This window comes from Pararge aegeria, chromosome 20 (assembly GCF_905163445.1).
Source record: "Pararge aegeria chromosome 20, ilParAegt1.1, whole genome shotgun sequence".
Taxonomy (NCBI): Eukaryota; Metazoa; Arthropoda; class Insecta; order Lepidoptera; family Nymphalidae; genus Pararge; species Pararge aegeria.
The window spans coordinates 4,889,923-4,915,057 of NC_053199.1; the positions used below are offsets into that span (position 1 = coordinate 4,889,923).

The window sequence follows — 25,135 nt, forward strand, 5'->3', positions numbered from 1 at the left end:
GTCTAGAAAGACTGACAATAAATATTTTTGCATTTATCAGTCCTTTCCAGTCAACGGCGCGTTGCAATTTTCAATAAAATAAATCCTTGCCATTTGCCATTGATCCATTGATTTTTAATAATAGTTTTTATTTAGACTTTATTAATTGTCTGTGACTACCTTCTTCTTCTTCTACTTTTGATTTATGGCTTTTCGTAGTGCCAAAATAGCACAATGTACTTTGCCAGTATCAAGTAGCTTAAAAACAATAAAATCTTAAGATGAAAAATTATTCTTCTTCTTCTTTTTGTTGTAGGGCAGTGGTAAAATGCCCGGAAGCGATTGAACTCAGTTCGTATTCTGAACAATTACCAACCTTACAGAAGTTTGACAGCAAATTGACATTTATACAGGCTAACAAATACTATTACTCCAATGCTGGCAATATAACCAACAGAACCTACCACATCATTGTTGCTCGTATCAACATACAAATTTGTATCAATAGGTTGAGCGGTCTTGCTTCCTTCAAATAAACTTGTCTGAGTTCACATGTAAGAAGTTTTAGCATTAGCTTTCACCACAAATGCTGTTTATACGCATTCAAATGAAATTTAACTTAGTTAAACAATCAATTACCACGAATTCAATGACTACGAATACTAACAAAAAGAAAACAATATTTAAAGTAAATAATACATTAATTTAATAAAGTAATTAAAAAAAGATTAATAGTCATCAGCGATTTACATTATTTTTTAAATACTTGATAGGATAATCGTCAAGATTACCTATCATGCCGGATAGAAAACAAGGGAAGCAACCTATGAGGTCTAAGTTAAAAGTCTAAAATGCTTATTCACTGTTGCCTTGAGGGCATTCATGATTTATGGTGCAGAAACCATCGATAGCAAAAGAGCGTTCCAAACCTTAGTAGCGTTAGCGGTACGTATTAGAATCGTAAATAAAAACGTGTTGACCGCATAAAAAACTTCTATTCAGTCAACCGTTTACTATAGTAAAGAGTCTAAATTCTTTGTTACACTTACACGCATTTCATTCGAAAAAATTTACTTTCATCTCATTAAGACGTTATGAAACAAGACAAAAGAAGTTGAACGGATGTACCAGTCTCAAACCAATGTTTTTTGTCTCTTTCTAGTGGCTACTTGATTGGTTGATTCGTCTTAGTTGCCATAAAATATAGCCATAGAATGGAATTTTTAAAAGTGGTTTAAAGACTACAAAGAATGTTTAAATGAAATATCACGTAAAAGCAAAACATTATTTAATCCATTGCTGAAGAAAATAAACTTTTAATTTAAAAATATAACATGACAGTTATCCTTAGTTCACGGTTTGCTTTGCTAATTGCTTTAATTACATTTTGTCTCTATATTAGACGCTGGCCCATCTTAATAGCTCGTATTTCAACACCATTCACCATTCATTATTATTTTGTGTAAAGTTAAAATAAGATAATATCGTATTTTGTTCAAATGGAACTCTATAAATTCTTGAAAAGTAAAAATATAAAACTTAATCTTGCGGTTACAAAGTATTTTCTACTGTACACACAATAAAACTTACGAAACTATTGCAAAGAAAGCTTTATTTACAAAATGATTCTTTTTTTCTTTGTTGTATAATTATTAATAGTTATATGAGTTTTTGATTGTTGTAGGTAATGTTTTCTGTTTTTAAACGTGGTTAAATTATACGAAATTTTCTATCTGTTTTATACTGTTCCTACCATAACCTAAATAATAGCAACACTGATTTAGTCACCACGCGATTTGTGAATTAGTTCAATTTCTTTTCTCGAAGTTTATTCAGTTTTGAGTTTCCGAAAAGAAATAGATAAAGTAACTTTAAAATGTACGGACAGCAACCGATTATAGTTTTGAGTAAGTATAACTAGTTTAATTCCTGTTTACAACCGTATTTGCAAGTCATACCTAACTTGAGTGTGTTAATTTCAGGCCAAAACACAAAACGTGAATCGGGCCGGAAAGTTCAGTTGGAGAATATTAACGCTGGAAAGGTGAATTATTTATTAAACTGCGTGATAATTTCAAATTTACACCTAAAACTATGGTTTAGTGTATGAATATGTCGTATGTTATGTTTATTTTAGACGATAGCAGATGTTATTCGAACATGCCTCGGGCCGCAAGCAATGTTGAAAATGCTGATGGACCCCATGGGAGGGATTGTGATGACAAACGACGGAAATGCTATCCTCAGGGAGATCACCGTGCAACATCCGGCAGCTAAAACCATGATTGAAATCGCTAGAACTCAAGATGAAGAGGTTATATTTTGTACTGTGTTCAATGTATAGAAAACAAAATGTTAAGTGCAAAAATTTGTCCTAAGTTCATTCATAGACATTATATTTTTGTGCTTGTCGACCCCAAGATAAATAAATAAAAATATTTAGGTGATCAGTGATAAAGTCCCAATTTCAGTCTTGTTTTTTAAAAACTATAATTTTGCACTTAATACTTGTTCTAGATTCTAGTGAAAAGCATGTTTTTTGCTATGGACTATGTTGTTTGTATGTTTCTCTGGTTAGGCCTCAAATTGTGAAAAGTTGAGATTTATATCGACCAATCCGCACTGGGCCAGCGTGGTGGAAATAGCCTTAATCCCTTCTCACTGTGGGAGGAAACCCATGCCCTGTATTGGGTTGGTAATGCTTTGATATGATGATGATAATGAGATTTATATTAAGAAATTTTAAGTACCAAGCAGCTCAGCGTTATGGTGGTGCCCATTAAGCTGAGGTGGAGCAGTGAGCAGGGACTGAGCTTTAAATCCCTCTTATGAGTGGCACACACAGCCTTGGGAATTCATTAAGCTCCAAATGACATCAGTTGACTTCACAATATTAGCAAATTAGTTTTATTTATTTTATTTTTAAAATAATTTTGAATAGATTTACTAATGAAAATAGGAGTGGAGTTACTAGTTTCTTGCTTGGGCAATGTATTGCACCGAGACACATTGCAACTGATTAAGTATTAGTAGCACAGTGTTAATACACAAGATTATATCTCCTTCCCCAGCTTTAAATCTCTACTATGAGAAGGCCTGTGCCTAACCTTGGGAAATTATGAAGCTCCAAATGAAGACTCTTTCCACAATATTAGCAAATTAGTTATATTTATCATTTTTTAAAATAATTTTGAATAGATTTACTTATGAAAATAGGAGTGGAGTTTCTCGTGTCTGCTTGGGCTATGTTTTGCACAGACATTGCAACTATTTAAGTATAAGTAGCAGTGTTACAACACAAGATTATATCTCCTTCCCCTTAATTATTGCACTGTTTTGCAGACTATATACATATCTTATAACTTTAAGCCTGCCTTTTTTGAACATGATATTTATATTTATGACATAAAACAATATTAGAAGTTCTAGAGAAAATTGTTGTAGGGCTTATTTTTCTTTCTTTGTGTCCGCTATAGGTCTGCTTAAGATTTTTCTATCAATAATTTACAGTTACAGTCAAAATCTGTTATAACAATATTGAAGGGACTACTCATATTTAGTCGTAAAAACCAATAGTTGTAACAACCGGTGACAGTTATAGGAAATACATGTATGTAATACGCGATTTTTCTTCGATATTGATTTGTTTTCTTTTTTGCGACATGTTACAATTTTCACAGTTAACTCTACAATATGTTTTGGTGTCTTGTGTAAAGATAAGTAACAATCTGACTTAAGAGTTATGACGAAGCGGGCCTTGAGGCTACGGCATGCATGTGCTTTGTTTCGAAGAATTATAAAAGACCCTAAACTTTGTTTACTTTTACGATAATAGCCTTATTTGTGCTATATTATTCTGTGCCAGATGTGAATACTGTTATCTATTCAAATTGTTTACAATACAGCTGAACCGGTTGTTCTACAGATTAATGATTTTCCGAAAACATTAACCAAATGTGGTCGCTTAATGCGGTCTGTCATAGTAAACAATGTCGTAAAAACCAATGTTTTCCGATAAGGTGGTCATATAGCATTCAGCCAGGACCTTTGATTTTGGTCAATATGGTATGTTGTTCTAAACTATGGCGTCATAATCGGTTTTGACAGTATATCTATAATTAAAAAAAAACTTTTGAGCTCGTTGACACAAAAATTTCATTGTTGATTTCTGTGTTTCTGCAGTTTTTTAGGAAAAATGAACACCCTGCATATCTCAATATAGTTAAATTCGGAAAGCACTATAAAAACCTTTTTTTAACTATGTAATACTACTATAAAATTTAATTCCCAGGTTGGTGATGGCACAACATCAGTAATAGTTCTCGCCGGAGAGATGTTAGCTGTAGCAGAGCAATTCCTGTCACAAAATATTCATCCTACTGTTATCATAAGAGAGTACCGGCAGGCTTTGGAGGATGCGGTCAAATTGCTGCAGGATAAGATTTCTATACCTATTGATGTTAACGACCGTGATAAGCTTAAAGAAGTGGTGAGTTCTTGTGTTCTATTATTTCAAATTCAAATTCAAATTCAAATCTTTATTTGCGTGATTGCAGGTTAACAAATTTGATCTTATACTAAAACATAATAAGTTACGTGCTACAATCTGCCATTCTATGGCATGCAAATTATAATAACACATTTTGATTGAGTTGCTTTTTCACATAACAATATCCCCGCTGTTGTTGCTTGCGATTCTAGCCACCCAAGCTAGTTCTAGATGCCTAGCAGGCCACTCAGGTTGCTAAGGACCTCCGAGGATGTGGCTGGAGAAGTCAAGTAGACTTCACATTGTTCTGCCACACTCTTTGCACTCCAGCATCATGTGCGTTGGTGCTTGTTCTGTCTCCATACAAGCTCTGCAAAGAGGGCCATCAGTGTCACCTATAATGGATAGATGTATATTTAAATAATACATATTGCAACAGTATTTTTACTTGCTATAACACATAGTCGGGTTCCACATCAGTTTATCTGCTAACTCCTAAACCACACTACAGATTTTGATGTGTTTCTCACCATTGTTTAGATAGTGGTGGTACAGGTGGTTTATGTGTTATATATATGGTGGTTTGGGTGTGTGTATATATAATCCATATGTGCAGCTAGATAATGCATTAGTGTGATATAATTTCAGATACGCTCATGTGTTGGTACCAAGTACATTGGGCGCTGGGCAGACTTAGCTGTGGACATTGCTTTAGATGCAGTCAATACTGTGACAATTAATGAAAATGGCAGAACCGAAGTTGATATTAAGAAGTAAGTCATTCACAGCAATTATTCCCTCAGAGATCCTAGGCATCCAGAACACCCTGAAGATCCCAAAAATCTATGTGAAAATGTGCATTGCCAGACTGGATTTAAAAGTAAATTTTTCAACAGTTTTCATTAAAAAATTTAAGTATTATTTTGGATTTTTTGTCATTAGGTAATTAAGTTAATGATAGCAGAATTCTATATTATTATTATAAATGTGAATGTGTGTCTGCTTGTTTGTTCATTACCTAGCTGCAGCTCAACCACACATATATATATGCTACACGTATATATATGTACACAATAGATTGCTTCATGTAGGACGTAGAATACTTGTCATCTGAGAACAGTTGCCAAAACATATATTTTTTTTATGTATGTACATCATATCAGCAGCAATGTAAAATATTTTAAAACCTGGAACAAACATAGGATAAGTAAGGTAAATAATCCAAATCCTGGGTGATTATATTCTGGGAGCTATGTCGGTAACACAAAGTCTTCTACGGATCTATTAATTTCCTAAATTATCTTGTAGTGGAACTTCTAACATCGCCCTCCAAATCGCCCGCTGATTGCCTGTCAAGCCTTTTTACGAAGCCCGGATCCCGGATTTGATTGCCGGCAGATGCAATATAGGAATTTATTATTTCTGAATTTCTCTGGCGGGTGGTGTTTTCGCAGTGGCTAGTTACAACTACTGATACCTACAGCAAAGCTATTTAGCTTTCCGGTACTATGTCGCGTAGTAAGAGATTAGAGGTTAAAGTAACTGCCAAACACATTAGCCGTTACCATCCTAGACTGCATAATCACTTACCACCAGGTGCAGTCTAGAGCCAACTAGAAGTGAAATAAAAAAAGAAAACAAAACATAAGGGCAACAGCTAGTCTAACATTTTTTCTTTTTGTATATCACAGCTACGCGAAAGTGGAGAAAATTCCCGGCGGTACTGTAGAAGAGTCGAGAGTACTGAACGGTGTGATGATCAACAAGGATGTGACACATCCTAAGATGCGGCGCTTTATCGAGAACCCTCGCATCGTGCTGCTCGACTGTCCTCTTGAGTACAAGAAGGGAGAGAGCCAGACCAATATTGAGATTGTTGGGGAACAGGTAAAATATCTACAATATTACTACATAACTCATTGTCAGCCTAAATATCGCTTATTTTAATGTTTTAAATGTTATAGATCATCATATCAACCCATTTTCGGTCCTCTACAGCACACAGGTCTCCTCCCACAATGAGAACCCTGTAGTGCAAGCAGGTTTCCTCACGATGTTTCCATTAAATGGTAAATCAAGTCATATTTTAATGTGCTTAAATTAGAGTTGCTTGCTGAATAAGTAAGTGAGACCGAAGCCCTTACCATTAGAGTAACACGGCTCACAAAATACATGTAACCATTTAATTATAATTGTATCACATTAGCACCAACCCATAAGCATGGAGTAGTGCGGTGGGTCTATGCTCTAAAAACCGTCTCTGCTATGAGAGGCGATGTTAATAGGCTGCGGATGATGAAATAAAACAATATTTACGATGGCTATAAATTTTATTAAATTGCAATGAAAAACTTAAGAATAACAAGGAGTCTGAACCCCATGTTGGATGAACCATAGACACTCTTGAAGTTATTATATATATTATACATACTTATTTTAAAATGCATTAGTTTCGGAAGTTGTATTTTCGGAAGCTCCGTTTTTAGTGCTGATCTGTTTAAATAATATAAATAAATATAAAAGTTTTAAATATTGGCTGGATTTTCTAAATAAATAAATAAGTATAAAAGACATGATACCTTCATCATGTCTTTTATACTTATTTATTTATTTATACTTTATTTGCACACCACTACAAGTTAAATAAACAATAAAATAGCTTAGTAGCGATTTCTGCCTGGCAACTTTAGAATTAGAAAAACATGGCAACAAAGCAGTGCATAATCATTATAAAAAATGCATAAGAAAACAAATCCATACGAAAACTACATACACAACTAAGTGTAACTTATCATTCCCGTCGATTTTTTTTCTCATAGCTTTTATGTTGGACTTAATTTTATTTGATATCATTTTCAGGATTTCACAAAACTGCTACAATTGGAAGAGGAGCACGTCCAGCGACAGTGTGAAGAAATCATTGCATTGAAACCAGATTTAGTGTTCACTGAGAAAGGAGTATCAGACTTAGCACAGCACTATCTCGTCAAAGCTGGCATCACAGCTATCCGGAGGTAGGTTGTGTCATCAAATTCATTTCAACCAACGTACATCCACTGCTCTACGTACCCCTGTACCTCTGTTAAATATTACACGTATATTATTTTGATATTATATACATGTCTCCTGTCTGTGCTGGCTGTACTGTTGTATCTACTTTCATTTATGTCGATAAAAATGTTTCAAAAGAGAGAAATGCTCCGCTCCAAAAGTAGTGGTGTTAAATAGCTTTGAACATCGCTCAAAAATTGGTATATTAAATGCAAAAGTTTTTATCAAATACAAATAGAAGATTCTGAGATATAAAAAAAAAATCGCTATATACCTATCTATTACATATTATTATATACTAGCTGACCCATGCAACTTCGTTTGCACCGAATCGGTTATTAACACGAATAAAATGACATTTTCTAAAAATGAATCCTAGCTAGATCGATTTATCGCCCCCCAAACCCCCCCTGTATACCAAATTTTATGAAAATTGTTGGAGCTTATTCGGATATTCCAATTTTATATATATATATATATATATATATACAAGAGTTGCTCGTTTAAAGATATAAGATATTGGAATAATATTCCAGTAGTTGTAAGGCTGCTGAAGAACTCAAAATACGATGGTGTCTTTATTACATTACCCTAAAACATTATTTCCGTGTGAACAGGTTACGTAAAACGGACAACAACCGCATCGCCCGAGCATGCGGCGCCACCATCGTCAACCGCACGGAGGAACTGAAGGAGTCCGACGTCGGCACGCAGGCGGGACGCTTCGAAGTCAAGAAAATAGGCGACGATTACTTCACCTTCATTACAGAGTGCAAAAACCCAAAGGTTGGTTGGTGGTCATCATCATCATTTATTCAAAATTTCTTTATTTTTTATTTGTGTAGGCCTATCACAGGCACTTATGAAGCGTTCTTACATATATGTTTACATAATTGTAAGGGGATGGTGGTAACTTCGTTCGCCAACTTAAACCTAAAGCTACGAGGGCTCCAAATACGCCCTGGTCTAAGAAAAGCCGACAACAAACTTAGCCGGGTAATTTTTTTTTGTTATCACCATCTCACAGTTTATTATATTAAGCTATGAAGCTAGAGCAATTTAGAGCTAGAGCTTTAATCATCATTATCAGATAATTGTTATTGTCGAGGTTCATCAACCCATTATCGAGGTTTGGGTCTTCTCTCGGAATGAGAAGTGCGTAAGTAAATATCTTGTATGCAGATAGCTAGTCATCATCATCATAATATCAACCAATTACCGGCCAACCACAGGGCACGGATCCACTACGCCGGCCAATTGCGGATTGGTGACTACACGAATGTGAGAAAATTTTAAAGAATACTTAGATTGCCTGGGGATTTCCTCAAACTATGCAGGCAGGATTCCTTAAACTATGTAATTCTTACTTCTCTTATAATGTTAACTTATCTTTTCATTACTTTTTACGCTAAACAATATATTAAAAATAGAATAAAAAGAAGTGCTTTAATAGTTATTTATGAAACTGTTGTAAAATAAGGGGTAATAAAACATGAATCTGGGTTGCGCATGGGCATGAATGTTACACCATTGCACAGAAGTGATAAAAAAAATAAAAAATACGACTGTTATTTTGTAATTCAACAAAGCGTAATCTCATCTGTTTGGATAATATATACTGGGGCATTTGAATGTTTCAGAATCTTTTATATAGGATTTAAAGCATTGGAGTACATAAAATAAATAACACTTTACACTATCAAGTGATAAAAAGATTGTTTACATAACAAGACAGGTAGGAAAAAATACATTAGACAATGTTTTCTTTTGCTATTAAAGCAAGTAATATTTTAGATTGCTTAAATTGAAGGTAAGAGCACTAAAACAACTTTTTTCCATTTATATCACCAGACCTGGTATCAACATACAAGATTAGAAAGAACGATCCATGGAAACAGGATATTTAAATCGATCGAATAAAAAATTATATCGTGACCGCTAATGAGTTATTGTAAGAATGAACCAAGCACCAATAAATAATGTTTGCGAATAATTAACGAAGCGGGCGGGTAGAAATAATGAATGGTAGAGTTTTATACCAAGTGACCGACAATAAAGTGCCGTGACAGTGACGTGCTCCGAAAAAGAGCAGTGTCTTCCCAGTGCTATTCATAATATCTAAAGTTAATTATACATAATATAATATTGTTCTAACCTAATATACTTTTTAATATATGTTTTACTGGGTAATCCATAGTGGCCGCTTTCAAGATTTGTAGTCGCCAAACTACATTCGCTCACTTCGTATTTTAGTAAGGTATATTTAATTTATAAACTTAATTGATTTGTTTAATTTGTCTTTTTTCAGGCGTGTACGATTCTCCTACGCGGTGCATCCAAGGATGTGCTCAACGAGATCGAGAGGAATCTACAGGATGCGCTTCACGTCGCCAAGAATTTGGTAACCTTATTTAATTTGACGGCCGATTGGCTCAGTGGGCATCGACACTGCTTTCTTAGTCCTAGGACGTGGGTTCGATTTCCACAACTGGAAAATGTTTCTATGATGAGCGTGAATGTATTTCAGTGTCTCGATGTTTGTCTGTATTTTCTATGTATATTATTCTTAAAATTATTCATCAGTCATCTTAGTACCCATACAAGCTACGCTTACTTTGGGACTATATGACTATGTGTGTATTGTCGTAGTATATTTATTTATTCGTAGTATATTTATTATTACCCTCTTAAGAACTACATTGATTAATTATTAATAGTTTATGTATGGGAGCTATAGTGATACGTTCGACCCAAGCAAAAAGAAGATCCTAAATTTTGTGGTTAGGTTCAACCATTCATCTTTGGAAAATTACAACGTGTAAATGAAAACCGAAATAATCTTTCAGAGGCTATAATAGCGGTACATTATTTACCGCCTCTGAGACTTATCTGTGAAACTGAACAGTTTTAGAGTAAACCATTGCCATAGTTTTTACTGAAAGAAATGAGATACAGCCCTTTCATCAAATGCAAAAGTAAAATCAACTCACTCCTGCCAACTTATTATTGTTACGCGTCGCATAGCTGAGGTACTAATCACGTGACGTACTTGAATCTTCAATAGGGTTGTCTTATGTATATGTAGGATCGGGCGTATTTTGACTTGATCCGTCCGACATCGTGTGTTACACTATTTCAGGTATAGTGCAATAAGAACATCTTTATATTTGACTCACTTTATTTGAACACTGAATTTAACTTCTTACACTAACATAATATAATAAATAATAGCAGAACTTAAGTTAGTAGCCACTAAGAGAAACGTAGGACAGTTCCGTGACGACGTCTGTCTGCGTTGCGTACCAACTGATTAATAATCACAATCAAGTCAGTACACCCCGTCACGACTCTGTCGAAGCGCGCCAAAACTGTTGATGCATGCTAGCTGCTAGCTGGCGCGTTTGCGTTTCATTTAGTGTCCATACTCATTTCCGGCTGCGACATATACATTTAGAATGTTTTGACTCAATTTGTATGGAAAAATAAATATGCTTCCTATGATTTAATATTTTAACAGGGTGATTCCTTATGAAATATGCTTATGCACCCTTCAACAGTAGTAATTCAGTTACACGTTGTATATGGTCTTCATGTGTGCAAACTTGAATAGCGCGATGTAGGATCTAGTAGTGCTTTTTCACTAGATAATGTGGAGACCGCCACAGTTTAAGTTCGGTAAATCCCATTAAGCAACTCTCAACACCATGCACATGTAAATATAAATAAATATATATCGACAATACATCGCCATCTTGCCACAAAGTAAGCGTAGCTTGTGCTACGGCTACTATGATGAGTGATGATTTTTTTTTGTAATAATATTTGACGGCCGATTGGAGCAGTTTGCAGCGACCCTGCTTTCTGAGTCCAAGGCCGTGGGTTCTATTCCCACTACTTTACAATGTTTGTGTGATGTGCGTGAATATTTTTCAGTGTCTGGGTGTGTTTATTTATATTCTAAGCATTTATGAATATTACTCATAAAAATATTCATCAGTCATCTTAGTTCCCATAACACAAGCTAAGCTTACTTTGGGGCTGGATGTGTGTATTGTCGTAGTAAATTTATTTTATTATTTATTTAAATACTTTTAATAAACAGACATACACCCAGACACGCATCGCATTTTCCAGTTGTGGGACTTGAAACCACAGCCTTGGACCACAGTAAATATATTAAAGTAGTACGGAAACTACGAACAAACGTTCGACCGATCAACAACGATTGAACAAACGATCAAACAGATGAACGCACCGATGGCCTCAAAGCTATTATCGCTGGAGCCGGGGGTACTACCTTTGGGGCCTCGTCGATGCGTTATTCTGTGTGGTGCTATTACCGGCCCATATAGGACAAGGAAAAGGCCGTAGTGCGGATTGGCGCACTACATTATCCTTTGAGAACCTTGTGGAGAACTCAGGCATGCAGGTTTCCTCACGACGCTTACCTTCACTGTTTAAGCAAGTGATATTTTAATAAATAAAACGCACATAACTTAGAAAATTATAGGTACGTGCCACATGCCTTTGAGAACATTATGGAGAACTCTCAGGCATGCAGGTTACCTTCACTGTTAAAGCAAGTGATACTTTATTAAATAAAACGCACATGACTTAAAAAAAGTTAGAGGTGCGTGCCACATGCCTTTGAGAACATAATGGAGAACTCTCAGGCATGCAGGTTTCCTTACCACGTTTGCCTTTACCGTTAAAGCAAGTGATCTTTTAATAAACATAACTTAAAAAAGTTTGAGGTGCTGGGATGCGAACTCGGCCCCCCGAAAGTGACATCTAAGTCCTGGGTCATCACCGCTTGTGTATAATGCTTTAATAAATTACTGTGCTTGGACTCCTATGTCGTCAAATCAAGCGATCATGTTGTGTAGGTGCTGAATCCCCGCTTAGTGGCTGGCGGCGGGGCGGTGGAGATGGCGGTGTCTGCGGCGTTGTCCGCGAACTCTCCGCACTCCACACCATACCGCGCGGTTGCGCAGGCGCTTGGTAAGATCATAATTTATTATGTTTACTTACAAACGCTTACACTAATACAACCGTTTTTGAAATTTTAACTAATCTATTTAAGTGTTAATGTTTTATTTATTCATAAGACACATCAGCACTAAATTGTAACTACATTCATAAAAAAAGAATTATGTGTTAGAATTTCAAATTCTGTCTAGTGCACTTACAATAATCAATTATAGGTGTTATCTCCGGTCACAATTAAAAAAAAATTAAAAACTTAAATGAGTATTTAACTAAAGATTATTAAAAATAATAATGTAAATACGAATTAACCTATTAATGTAAATATATAATAACACCATACAATGAAAAGAAAATTTATTGTGAATAAGAATATAATAATAAAATATCTTGTACACTATAAAAAAAAAATCAAGGAAACAGCAAGTAAGGCTCAAGTGGTACATGATAAAAATATCAATAATAATTATAATTATAATTACAGTATGCTCCGGACAACTGATAAGTAAAATTCGCGTAAATCTGGTTTCAACCTTGGGCTCCAAAGGCACTGTCTTTCTTTTCATGATAGATTCAGACAAAATTTTTGCACCTATAACTTTTCGGAGTGAGGTGCGCTTTTAATTTATACATTAAATTTCACTTGCTGAAGAAAAACATCGTGGGGAAGCCTGCATGCCGAAGAGTTCTTTACAATGTTCTCAAGGACGTGTTAAGTGTACCAATCCCCACTTGGCCAGCGTGGTGGACTACGGCCTAAACCCTTCTCATTCTGATGAGATGACCCAAGCTCTGTAGCTGGCCAGTATAAGATAATAGACTGTATATATAGACAGTATAAGATGATATTCTTCCCGCGGCTGTCTTACGAGGCGACTAAGGAAATAGAATAATAGGAAATAAAACGGGCGTACTCTTTTCTACAGTAATTCCCATCTACTGCAATAACCAACCTGTCTGCCCTGCTTGGTCTTAAAGGGTCAACCCTGCCCTTGGGAGAGGCCTTCAGTCCAACAGTGGACTGTTATAGGTTATTATCATATTATTATAGATATGTGATATGATATGTCTAGTCATTGATCACACGGGAAAAATCATTTTGTAATAATATTATCTTTTACAGAAATTATTCCGCGCACATTAGCACAAAATTGCGGCGCGAACACGATCCGTACACTAACGGCTCTGCGCGCAAGACACGCTGCGGGCACGAGCACCGCCGGAATTGACGGAGAGACCGGAGAGATAGTGGACATGGCGGTCAAAGCCATTTGGGAGCCCCTAGCTGTTAAACTACAAGTAAGTACAGTTTTACATTGTAGTGTACAGTTCGCACAATCTAACCTAGCCGTACTGAAGTTGGCTCTCCGAGACATGCAGGTGTGGGTGGGTATGACTATTCCCCATTACTCATTGTAATGGTATAACTGAATAATCAGTTTAACTATACCTTAAGAAACGACGAATGGAAATAGAGAGACAAATGTCCTCTTACAAAAAGTCTCCGTATTATAATTTAATGCGTTTATTTAAACGTCTAGTGACAAATCAAAATGGACGATATCTTAAATAGCCGCAAAAATTTCATCGCAAGAGAAATGGATGCGATTTAAAATAAATCTTTAATAATTGATGCGTAATGATTGAATATCCCAAGTTCTGTGTATGTCACTAAGATGTATTGTCGATAAATAGAGTTATTAATGTTCAGTCGAGAACATTCTTATAATATGTGTTTTCTCGGTCGCAAAACGCACCAGGGCAAACAGTTAATTCTAAAAAATATTTATATAAAATTTTCGTAACATAAAGGCGATTTTCGAAGTAATATTTTTGTGAAATAATATTTATTTATAAATTTAAATCAACAAATAAAACAAAATAGTCGTATTTTGTATCTGTGGTTCACTCCGAATGAAACTCGGTTACATGCGCGTGATGTCATCTGTGGTTATTATGTATATGGTTTTTGATCCATTTCCATTATTTAGAAGATTTTATCAAGCAATCTGTTCGCTCGATCGCTTTATTTACATACAGATGATTTGATGAGACCGTTTTCGCGGCATTTTGAAATATATATTTTTAAAACTTGTTTTTGTGTACATTAAACGCTATAAAAATATTTTTTATGGATATATTTAAGCATTATTATTGATTTAAAACAAACTGAAAAGTACTCCGATTCCATATTAAGACGGATGTTGATGATGTTTGAAGTTAATGTAAATGTTGATCAAATAGCTAAATCTAAAATTAAAATAAATAAAATCTAAAGAGTCTGCACCGTTACGTGGTTGAAATACCATCAACACGTACGAAGCGTTTTGCTTCTTCCTTTCTGATCCGCACCGCAAAGGCCTGGAATGCTCTCCCTATAATCTGGGTACCTTCAAATCAACAGTGAATAGGCTTCTTCTAGGCAAGCGCGCTTCATCTCAGGCTGCATCATCACTTACCATCAGGTGTGATTGCAGTCAAGCACTTGTCTATATATTAAAAAAAAAAAAATACAAATACATAAACAAAATTGCACAAATAAAAATATAATAAATAAATATAAAATAATAAACTAATATATTATCAATCATCCATAAATACTTAAGAACAAATAGATAATAAAAATAAACATAAACAACGTAACAAAATTCGTCATTAATGAGCAAGATAATATGCTTTCACCGTTTTAAAATGTTACAAGCGATTCTGCCTCACGTATATTTAGTGGGAGTGCATTCCACAATCCAATAGCTTACACTGTAAACGAGAGTTTATAGAACTTTGTCTTGTGAAAAGGCATGTCAAATGTCAGCATGGTGATGTCAGATGTTGCTAGATGTCAATTTTGTTGATGTCCGATATGATGATGTTTGATGTTTATTTTAAATAGAATAGAATTTGTTTATTTACCAGAACAACACAAATAGACTTACATTTTGTTGATTATGTTTGATTTTGGTGACGTTATAAGTTAATGACAATGATGTTGCATTGCAGGTATACAAAACAGCTGTTGAAACCGCGATCCTCCTACTTAGGATCGATGACATCGTGTCCGGCTCCAAGAAGAAGAACTCCGAACCGGCCGGACCATCGGAAGCCGCCGCCGCTATGCAGGAATAAAAACTTAGCAATATATTCAGAGACGTTTGCTTTGAGAGAATGTTACGCTGCATTTTAACCCTATACTGCTAGAGAATTAAGTTTCTCAAATTTTATGGCCTTATCTTTTTAACAAGAGTTTAATATACAATGAACATTAAGCTTAATTTGCTATACTCCGCGAAAAGCTTCTTCAGCTTTCCGTGGATCTTAATGCTCTTAAAATAATCAGTGTTACTTGTAATTTCTAGCATCTTTATATTCCACACAGACAGACCGCCGAAGATTTCAATTATAAATTATACCGTACGGATTATCCTGTTTTCCGCGGAATATAGAAAATTAAATTAAATTTTCATAATATATCATGGAATTCCGCAAAATAACGCCTGCTTCTATCCAACAGTAATCTATTTATCTACGCAGCAGAATAAAGTAGAAATATACCTTGCGCCTTATATTTTATATTATTTTATATTTTACTAAAATCCAAAATGAAATTAAATCCCCATCTTTCCACTCCTGGCTTGGATTTTGTTTTTATTACTGTACCCCTACTGGTTATACAAAAAGAACACTTAAAATTGTAACATGAAATACCCTTTATAATATATACAGGGTGATTCAATAATCAAATTTAAATGTCTCTGAATATTATGGTTATGACACGATAGCAATAAATAGTTTTATAGTGTATTAATTTGCATCATATTCAACTCGTGCCACTAGTTTCCTGCCGCGACTTGGTCACGGTAGTATTATGTGTATACAGTATTCCAACTTCATACAAACGGACGAAGCGCGAGCTATGCCTACGCGCCTCGATCTCATGCACTCTGCATGCAGTCGTGACTGCCGCAGTGACGAACAGACGGTATTTTGTTCTTTTAAACAATAATCGCGCGATTTTTCACTAAAAATGAGTTCAAGTACATATTTAATATGACGAGTATTACTATATTGGGCTGAAAACAATTTTTAATAAAGCTTTATATTAGAATGGGGATTTTTTATACTTTAAAATTTAATACTAAAGCATTTCGTAAGTCCCAGTCGAGGCGCAAAAATTTTTCTCTCGCAAATTTATAAGACCGATTTGTTTGTTATTCAATAATAAGAGTGGTTATTTTAAAATAAATCTACTAATCAAAAGACAACACGCATTTTTATTAAACACTTCCTATTCAATTTTCGAAGTATTTTATTTGTTTATATTAAAAAATATATATCAATATATTACAATCGCAAAACTAAAGGCAAAGGAAAATGTAATTATAATGGAGGCGGGCAGTGTTTACGTACCGCGCGGCTGTAGGCATTTATTTCAAAGATACGGCAGAGTTACAATACTGTGAACATAATATTACCGTGACTTGGTCGACAATCGACATGCTAAAAGCAACTTATGGTATTCAATATAAATTAACTTTTACGCATGCATGCAGCGACCAAATTACCTGAGTATATAAGGAAAACTACTCGCGTGCTTTTAATGTACTAAAAATATATGATGCAAATTACTTCACTCATTAGGGCTAAATTTTTACATTACTACAGTTTTATAAGTTACAACGATGTACTTTCGTAGAGGTGTCTGGTTTTTTGTAAGCACGGAATTATTCCAGCCAATCACAACGCATCTAATTTAGGTGCGAAATATCCGCAATAGCGGATTGCATAATAGCGTAAGAGCGAGATATTATCACTCTTTGTTATTGCAGGTCACATGCTAAACACGTTCTGACGGATCAATTAAAATTAATTTAACATTTGCGCAAAAGATGGCATTTTTAGTCGCATCCAAAAAGAAAAAAAAACCCCCTACCTTTTTTGTTGCCTTAATTTAATTGAACGACTGTTCAGTCATTTTTAATCATATGCGATTTGCAGTTGATGAACTAAAATCAAACAGCTTGAACCCGATTTCATTCGATTTATAAGTTAATCAACTAAAATCAAATCGCTTTTGTGGGATTTAGCATATGACTCAAACCGTTTTCTCCCGCTATTATGGGATTTAGTACTTGATTAACTAAAATCAAACCGCGTGAATCCGCTATGATGCGAATTAGCAGGTGATCAACTAAAATCGAACCGTATGAACCCGTTATTAGTTTTCACATGTGAACGTTAAACAACAAGGTCTGTATTTGATTGGTACAACGACAACTCCTTTTTACGCTGACGAATAATGTCGATGTAACTTGTAAATGTGTATTTTTAACATAGTAACAAGGGCCTTGGTCTGTTTGCGATTAGATATATGCTAGGAGTGAACGATAACACCTTATATATATTAAGTTTTTGCACCGTAAAATATGTATACTAAGGCTATTTCTCACACGGGAATGTAATTGTTTGACGGTAAAACTATTAACGTTGGTAATTACATATCGGAATTGCTAGTGATGTTTAAAAGCTATCATACGCTAACGTTAATTATTAACGTATGGAATTGTCAAATCATTATGACAATTTTAGGCTTCCATGTAAAATTACATTGGTATTTTTGTATGGAGTTTCCATTTATTAAATATTTTTTTGGGCAAACAAATACACTATTAATGTAATAAATGCATGCAAGCAGAGATTGTGTGATTAGAAAAAAACAATTGATGTTTGTGAGATGTGAGAATCAGCAAAAATGTTATTTCAGAGTAAAAAAAATTTTCGATTTCGAAGTCCTTTAACGGGGATTCCCGAACGGGTTGAAATCGTCACGTAAGAATAAAGCGTTATGCCTCCATGCGATTTGTTTCGTTACGTTCGGATCGTCACGCGCTTGGCCGCCATGCTTGTTTCAATCATGTGACTTCACGATGCTCAGATTAGGAAATTCGTTCGGTTCGGGTTCCTCAAACCGCATACATACGTTTTAGATTTCCCTGTTGTGAGATACTATTCCTCATAATGATGAAAAAATGCTTGTTTTATTATTCTTTTGCAATATTCCATTGTTGTGATTTACATTAATATGAAAGTGGGTGGTTTTAGCTACATCACAATATTTTGCTTTCATTTTTATTTTTTTGCTCAGATGCTTCCATACGTTAGGTCAATATGTATGATTTTGGTATTATTTAATCAAAATTCCTTGTAGCACGTATTTAAAGGACAAAATAACTTTAAATTGACTCCATAAAGAGATTTTTGAAAAATCGCAACATCGGTTTTTTTTTGTTATTCAATAAGATCCCCCCGGCGAGAAATAATATTTTTTGGCTAGTTCGTTAATTGATTTAACGGTTTTTCGTTTGTTTAGTAGTGATCTTGAGCCACAGGTCCCGGGTCTGATTCCCAACGGGATAATTTTTAATTTTATAATTTCTTTATAGGCCCCATGTGTTTTTATGATTTTGAAATCTTAACTCTTCCCACTTAATACATTTTATGAGATACATTTTGACAGCACTTCAGAAAGTGCTCTCAATTTTCAGGAAAATAACTTCTGAGTTTTACTTTTATAATAATATAACTAATAGAGATTCAGGGCCGATAGCGTGAACATTAATATAACACTGCTTTAAGCGATGGTACAAAGCCCCCTGGACAATTATATTCTGAACGTTCGGGACATTCAGACAATTTGATTAGATTCCAAAAAATACAAAAAGCGATCTAGCGATCATTTCGAGGTAAACAATGCTTGGGATGAAATTTGCGCTTCAATTCTGTAAAACTGTTTGCAGTCTGTGTAATATGAATACGCAGTCAGTACAAATTAAGTCGAAAAATTTAAATTTGTGCTCACTTAAGATTTTAATGCCATAAAAACTCAGGATCATGGAAGTGTGCGTTAATTTAACTTTTCACCAATCAATGACTTGAAAAAGTGAAGAGAAGTGTTTTCTACAAAACACTAAAAGTAGTGCTAACCTGCTAACGAGATGCCTTAAAATACTTATATAGGAGATAATGTACATGTATTGTTTAATTACGTTTTAGTTTTCATTATTTATAGTCACAACTGTGTAGTCTAACATCGCTAGTGCGCGTTTATGTTTGAGAATGCTATTTTTAAACGAAGAAATAATAGTATTAAAAGTTATAATAATATATGATGTGGTTTTATTATTTTATTTTAACCTATAAAGCCGAGTTGGTCGGCCCCGATGAGAAAATAGACAGACGACATCAAACGAGCCACTGGAAAGAAATGGCCCAGGACCGTGGATTTTGGAACTTCTTACAATGGTCTATTGTAAGGAGTTCCGAAATCCTCGGTTAAAGTGAAGATGATGATAAACCTAACCTAACCTAAGGTCTACTCTATTACTGGGCCCATTACATGACAAGGGTCTTCTCCCAGAATGAGAAGCGTTAAGGCACTTGTGAACCGGTTAAGGGTTTCATCATTAAGAAGTTTTTTTGAGTTTAACAGCTTGACGATAGTTTTATATATGCAGTAAGACCGATAATAAAATAAAAATAGGTTTTAATAAACAGTCAAGGTTTTCAATTAATGTTCCTAATTTCTCGTACACATATTTTACCGAGAAATACATACAAAGTAAGCATACCGATTAGGCTGCGCTTTTTGCCGAAAAGTCTCCGACTACGATAGTGGCCGGATAGTCTGCTTTACGGACGAGTCTGCACATCTCTAATGTGCAAAAGTACGCCATACAAATTTCATGAATCTAGCCGCCCACCTTTATCGCGAGTTCCCTTTTCTGCAAGGCTGCCAAGAGACATTTTTGCCACGGAAATTATCCCACAGTTTTTCCGATATCCGAGCATGGATATCGGATATCGGAAAAATAATATAATGTAATATAAAAATGGGTAAACTTCTACTTTTCCCTGTTACCTTGCTTTGACAGATGGGCAAGCAAATTCTATCCCTTTTTAGTGGATAAAACTTTTGCCTCCCACCTCCGCTAGCCGTGCTGTTATGACGTCCCGTATTTTATTGTCCCATATAAACAGCCCGTGTGAAAACTCAATTTTTATAATACATTTAAAGGCTGTTTCTGTTCAGTGCTCACTGGTGTCAATTCTGCGATAGGAGATGCGGCTGCGCATTCACATTGTTAACAGTCTGTATCCCTAATAATTATAATTCACCGTTAGGTTATTGCGCATTTCCATTGTAGGCACACTTAATTTGTAGCACACGATTAAAAACCTGGGACTTAGTAATGATGACCGATGGACTTTGGGGTTCCAAACAGCCGGAGTGGAGATCAAGTGTCGGAAACTGCGAAGGTAGATCCCACATTGGGTGGATTTCAAAAGATTCGGAGGAAACTAACCGGCGCAAGATCATGGGTCGATCACGATAACGATGATGATTAATTATCTTACAGTATCTACACATTAGTTCAATATTTGACACGATATTTGGGAAAGATCTTTTAGAGTTGCTTTAAAGCATAATAAACACGATGCATAGTAGCCATATTGGTAGCCATGTTGAATATACTCTTAACTGTCATACTCTCTAACAGGTTAGCCCGCTACCATCTTAGACTGCAATATCAGTTAGGTGAGATAATAGTGGAATGAAAAAAAATATATCTACCGCTCAGGTTGATGAAAACAGGGCTGCACGCCGCAGGAGTTCCTTGCATCAGCATGGCCTGCGAAGTTTTGCTTTGATTATCGGCGATGGTTTCAACTTAAACTTACAATCATGCGTGCCAGTAGAAAATTGTGTCTCTGTATGTTAAATTATTTCTCGTGGTGTGCCTTCTAGCTCTATAGGTGTTCCATGTGCTTGGTCTGTCAATTATAACTATAAAATAAAGGTGTATCCATTCATTTGCATAAACGAGAACTGTAATGGAAACACGCCCCAATAGCCAAACAATCGTGTCCCCAAACAAAAAGTCCATAGTGCGTGACCGGAGCGGTGTTCGGGCCCTCCGTGCGACACTGGGCTGCAAGTCCTCAGCCACAGCACTCACTGTGCGGTAGACTCCCCCGAGAGGAGGACAGATCCAGCTCTGCTGTTTGCCGACTGGATTATGTGAAAGGTTAGTATAAATATCTCCACGGCTATCATGTACCTATTACCTACAGGAGACGAGAAGTTTATTTTTCTTTAGTAGTAATTGAAGGACTAAGTAAATGGCCAAATTAAAATCTATATCTCCCAGAATTAAGAACATATATAACCCTCATTCAGCCATTATTGTATGCAGTGCATTGTGTCCAAAAACAGTGTAACGCCCCGCGCACGTCTCATTTTACACCTGCGGGATTTTTCATTAATTTTACCATTTTATGGTTAACGTTTAATACATTAGAGGTTAATTAATTACTGTCAACTGTTAAATGAAGCATTACTAAAGTGGAGTGGTTTTTGATGCTTCAAAATTAGTCGTGTACACGGTTTCTATACGTTTTTAATTCTTTACTATATCTGGTTTTTCCCCATTCCACTTCCGGAAATATTTTTGAGTTAATTAGCCCATTTATTAAGGGAGGTTATAGATCATATTGTACTTGAAGCTTCCGACACAAAGTTAATACAATTGTCCGTTGGTCTAGTGGTGAGCATGTTAGTGCAGATCACGAGGTCTCGGATTCGATCTCCGGGTTGGGCCATTGATTAGTTTTTTAGCATTGCTTTTTAATTTCAAGATATTCTTATTACTAGCCTGGAGTAAGTAAATAGGCGGTGAATTACACCCTTGCCTCGCAGAGCACGTTACGCTGACTGAGCCTGATATCTTTCCGGTCGCGTCGGAGCTGCCGTCCCATCGGACTATGGTGTAAGCGAATAGAATGTTGGATAGGACGGTTCAGGCCAACAAAGTACGGAGACAGGCCCGGGAAAAAAAGAGTGTTGAATAGTAAAAGAGCTTTTCTTGGCTGACCTCAGATTTTTAAAATTCTCAATCTACTTTTTGGTTTTGTTAATTTACTACATATGGTTATTTATAATAGTTTTGTTGCTTCTTATGTATACATGCTAGTTTGTGATTTTGGTACCCACATACATTTATTCTAATTCGTACGACTTGTGATCTAAGGAATTTTACAGTTACCTACATTTCTAAATAGGTGCTAGGTACCTTTTAATCAACAAAAATGTCAAGGCTAAGCTGCGATGTTTTGTTAAACAATACCCATTGAGTACTTATGCTGTAAATGAGCCATTACTTATCTACATTCTTAAGTGCCTAAGCCATTTTGAAATCGTAGTATAGTCATGTACCTAGTTCATACAAGTAAATATAGATATTGTCCCACCCGTAGGTACTCTCATAAGCAAAAAAAATCTAGATACATCCTTGAAATTTGCTTGGGTTTGGATTTTAAAAAACGACGTACACATCTCACTATCTTATTAATTAATATTAACGCATAATTATAATTATTTTAATTTTATTTTATTTAATTACAAGTTAGGTTTTTCTGTATTCTCGAACGGTGGTAAGTTATACACTACATATGTTAGGTTAGGTTCGTCCGGGAGGTATACAACGGGTTCCCTGGCCGTCTAACAAAGCCAACAAGAGGGACATGCCGTGGTGGTTTTCAGTTTGGTTATACCCCCTTAAGAGGGGGGAGCCTTACATAACCTCCGTACTGTCCAAGGGTTAGGTTATCAAACCCATACCCTTTATTAGTTCCTACACAGCATGGTGCCGTAACGCTAAATTGCTTGACGGTGACTCGGATGGGTTACAAGCCACGGCCATAGCCTCCCCCAGACAAACAGTGTACGCATCGCATGTACCGTTATATAATACTAGCTGACCCGTGCAACTTCGTCTGCACCAAATCGGTTATTACCGGAAAACACAAATAAAATGACATTTTCTAAAAATGAATCCTAGCTACATCGATTTATCGCCCCCGAAACCCCCTGAATACTAAATTTCATGAAAATCGTTGTAGCCGATTCCGAGATTCCAATTATATATATACAAGAATTGCTCGTTTAAAGATATAAGATACATGCTAAACTAAATAAAAAAGCAAACTTAAAATATTTAAAACCCTAACTAATTGTAAAACTTAAAATCGCATTTACACGTGTATATGTGTCCGTAATGTTATGGTTGTATCTGCGTATTTTATATAACAAATACAACAAAATATACATATATAACAAGTACAAAAGTTGTAATTACACTAAAAAGTTGTAAAACAAAAGCTTTTCATGAATAGGTACTGTAATATCCAATCGGCTCAGTAGCTGTATTCCTTCTCTGGCATTTTTGACTTAATACAGTCTCGCTAACTTAGAAAAACTTTCGTGGTACTAAATGAATAGTTAAAATTATAGAAATAATCTTAACTTACAGACATTACATCCATTTCCAAAAAATAATATAAAATTGAAATAATTTAAAATTGCTTTAAGTACTGAAGATATTATAATTTCAGTATAGTGCCTACATTTGGAGGAAATATCAAATGTAGGTAATTATAAATTTTTGAATGCATATAAAAAATTTGGGACCGTCAGGATTTGAACCTGCGACTCTGCCCTGCCGCTGACTTATTGCGTCTGTAGCGCCATCTGGTAGGAATCATTGCAGTTACGGTACATAAAAATATTAAAAAAGCAAAGGTCTCTTGTTTCGAAAATTGTCTCTTTGTAGACCTTTGAAAAGTACATTGAAATTAATCGGAAACACGCTTCAAACTAACCTATGACTATTTTATGAGTTTTGATAATTGCATCAATTACTTTTTAAATTGTTGTTATGAGAATATACGATTTAAATGTCACTTGCTTTAACCGTGAGGAAACCTGCATGCCTTAGAGTTCTCCATAACGTTCTCAACTGCGTGTGAAGTCTACCAATTCGCACTTAGCATGCGAGGTGGACTACGGCTCTCTACGGGTTTCCCAGGAGACCTGTGCCCTGTAGTTCGCTGGTAATGAGTACATAACATTGGCGTGCACTTCATATATCCACAGCATCTAAGCATATCCTAAATAAAAATAAGTAAATAGGTATACTAAGACAATACACACATCATGAAAATTAAGCTGAATTTGCTATACTCCGCGAACAGAATATTATATTTTGCTTAATTTTCATAATATATTATGGATTATACACACATCGCTATCTAACTCCAAAGTAAGCATAGCTTGCGTTATGGGTACTAAGATGACTGATGATTTTTTTTTTAAGAATTGTAGATAAATAAATAACTTATATTATACAAATAAACACCCAGGCACTGAAAAATATTCATGTTCATCACACAAACATTTTCCAATTGTGGGAATCGAACCCACGGCCTTTGACTCAGAGAGCAGAGTCGCTGCCCACTGCGCCAGTCAGCCTTCAAATGCTTCTATAACTGGTCTGGCAGGAGGATTATTGCTATTTTATGTCATTTTGAGCCAACCAATGAGACACAATTGCAAAGCAGACTTGGGGTTCTGTCTATTATTCCCACCTTTTACCTTGTTACCTTTACATATAGATTAATGAAAAGTGGGTCAGTTCCTAGGTACATGACTCCGGACAGCGGTCACGACTGAATAGGTTCACAATGATAACGGTCGCATTTTATCAATGCATCCATACATCTCATTTGATGCAGAACGGT

General features: G+C 35.4%; 1 protein-coding gene across 1 annotated transcript; it reads left to right on the plus strand.

Moving 5' to 3' along the window:
- Nucleotides 1-1,754: 1,754 nt before the first annotated feature.
- On the plus strand, nt 1,755-19,665 carry LOC120632499 (T-complex protein 1 subunit gamma). Its single transcript, XM_039902308.1, has 12 exons — nt 1,755-1,886; nt 1,962-2,023; nt 2,117-2,293; nt 4,271-4,468; nt 5,117-5,241; nt 6,160-6,355; nt 7,328-7,482; nt 8,137-8,305; nt 9,828-9,920; nt 12,406-12,520; nt 13,629-13,804; nt 15,503-19,665. The coding sequence occupies exons 1-12, from the start codon at nt 1,856-1,858 to the stop codon at nt 15,626-15,628; spliced, it is 1,623 nt and encodes a 540-aa protein (XP_039758242.1). The 5' UTR covers nt 1,755-1,855; the 3' UTR covers nt 15,629-19,665.
- The last annotated feature ends 5,470 nt before the right edge of the window (nt 19,666-25,135 follow it).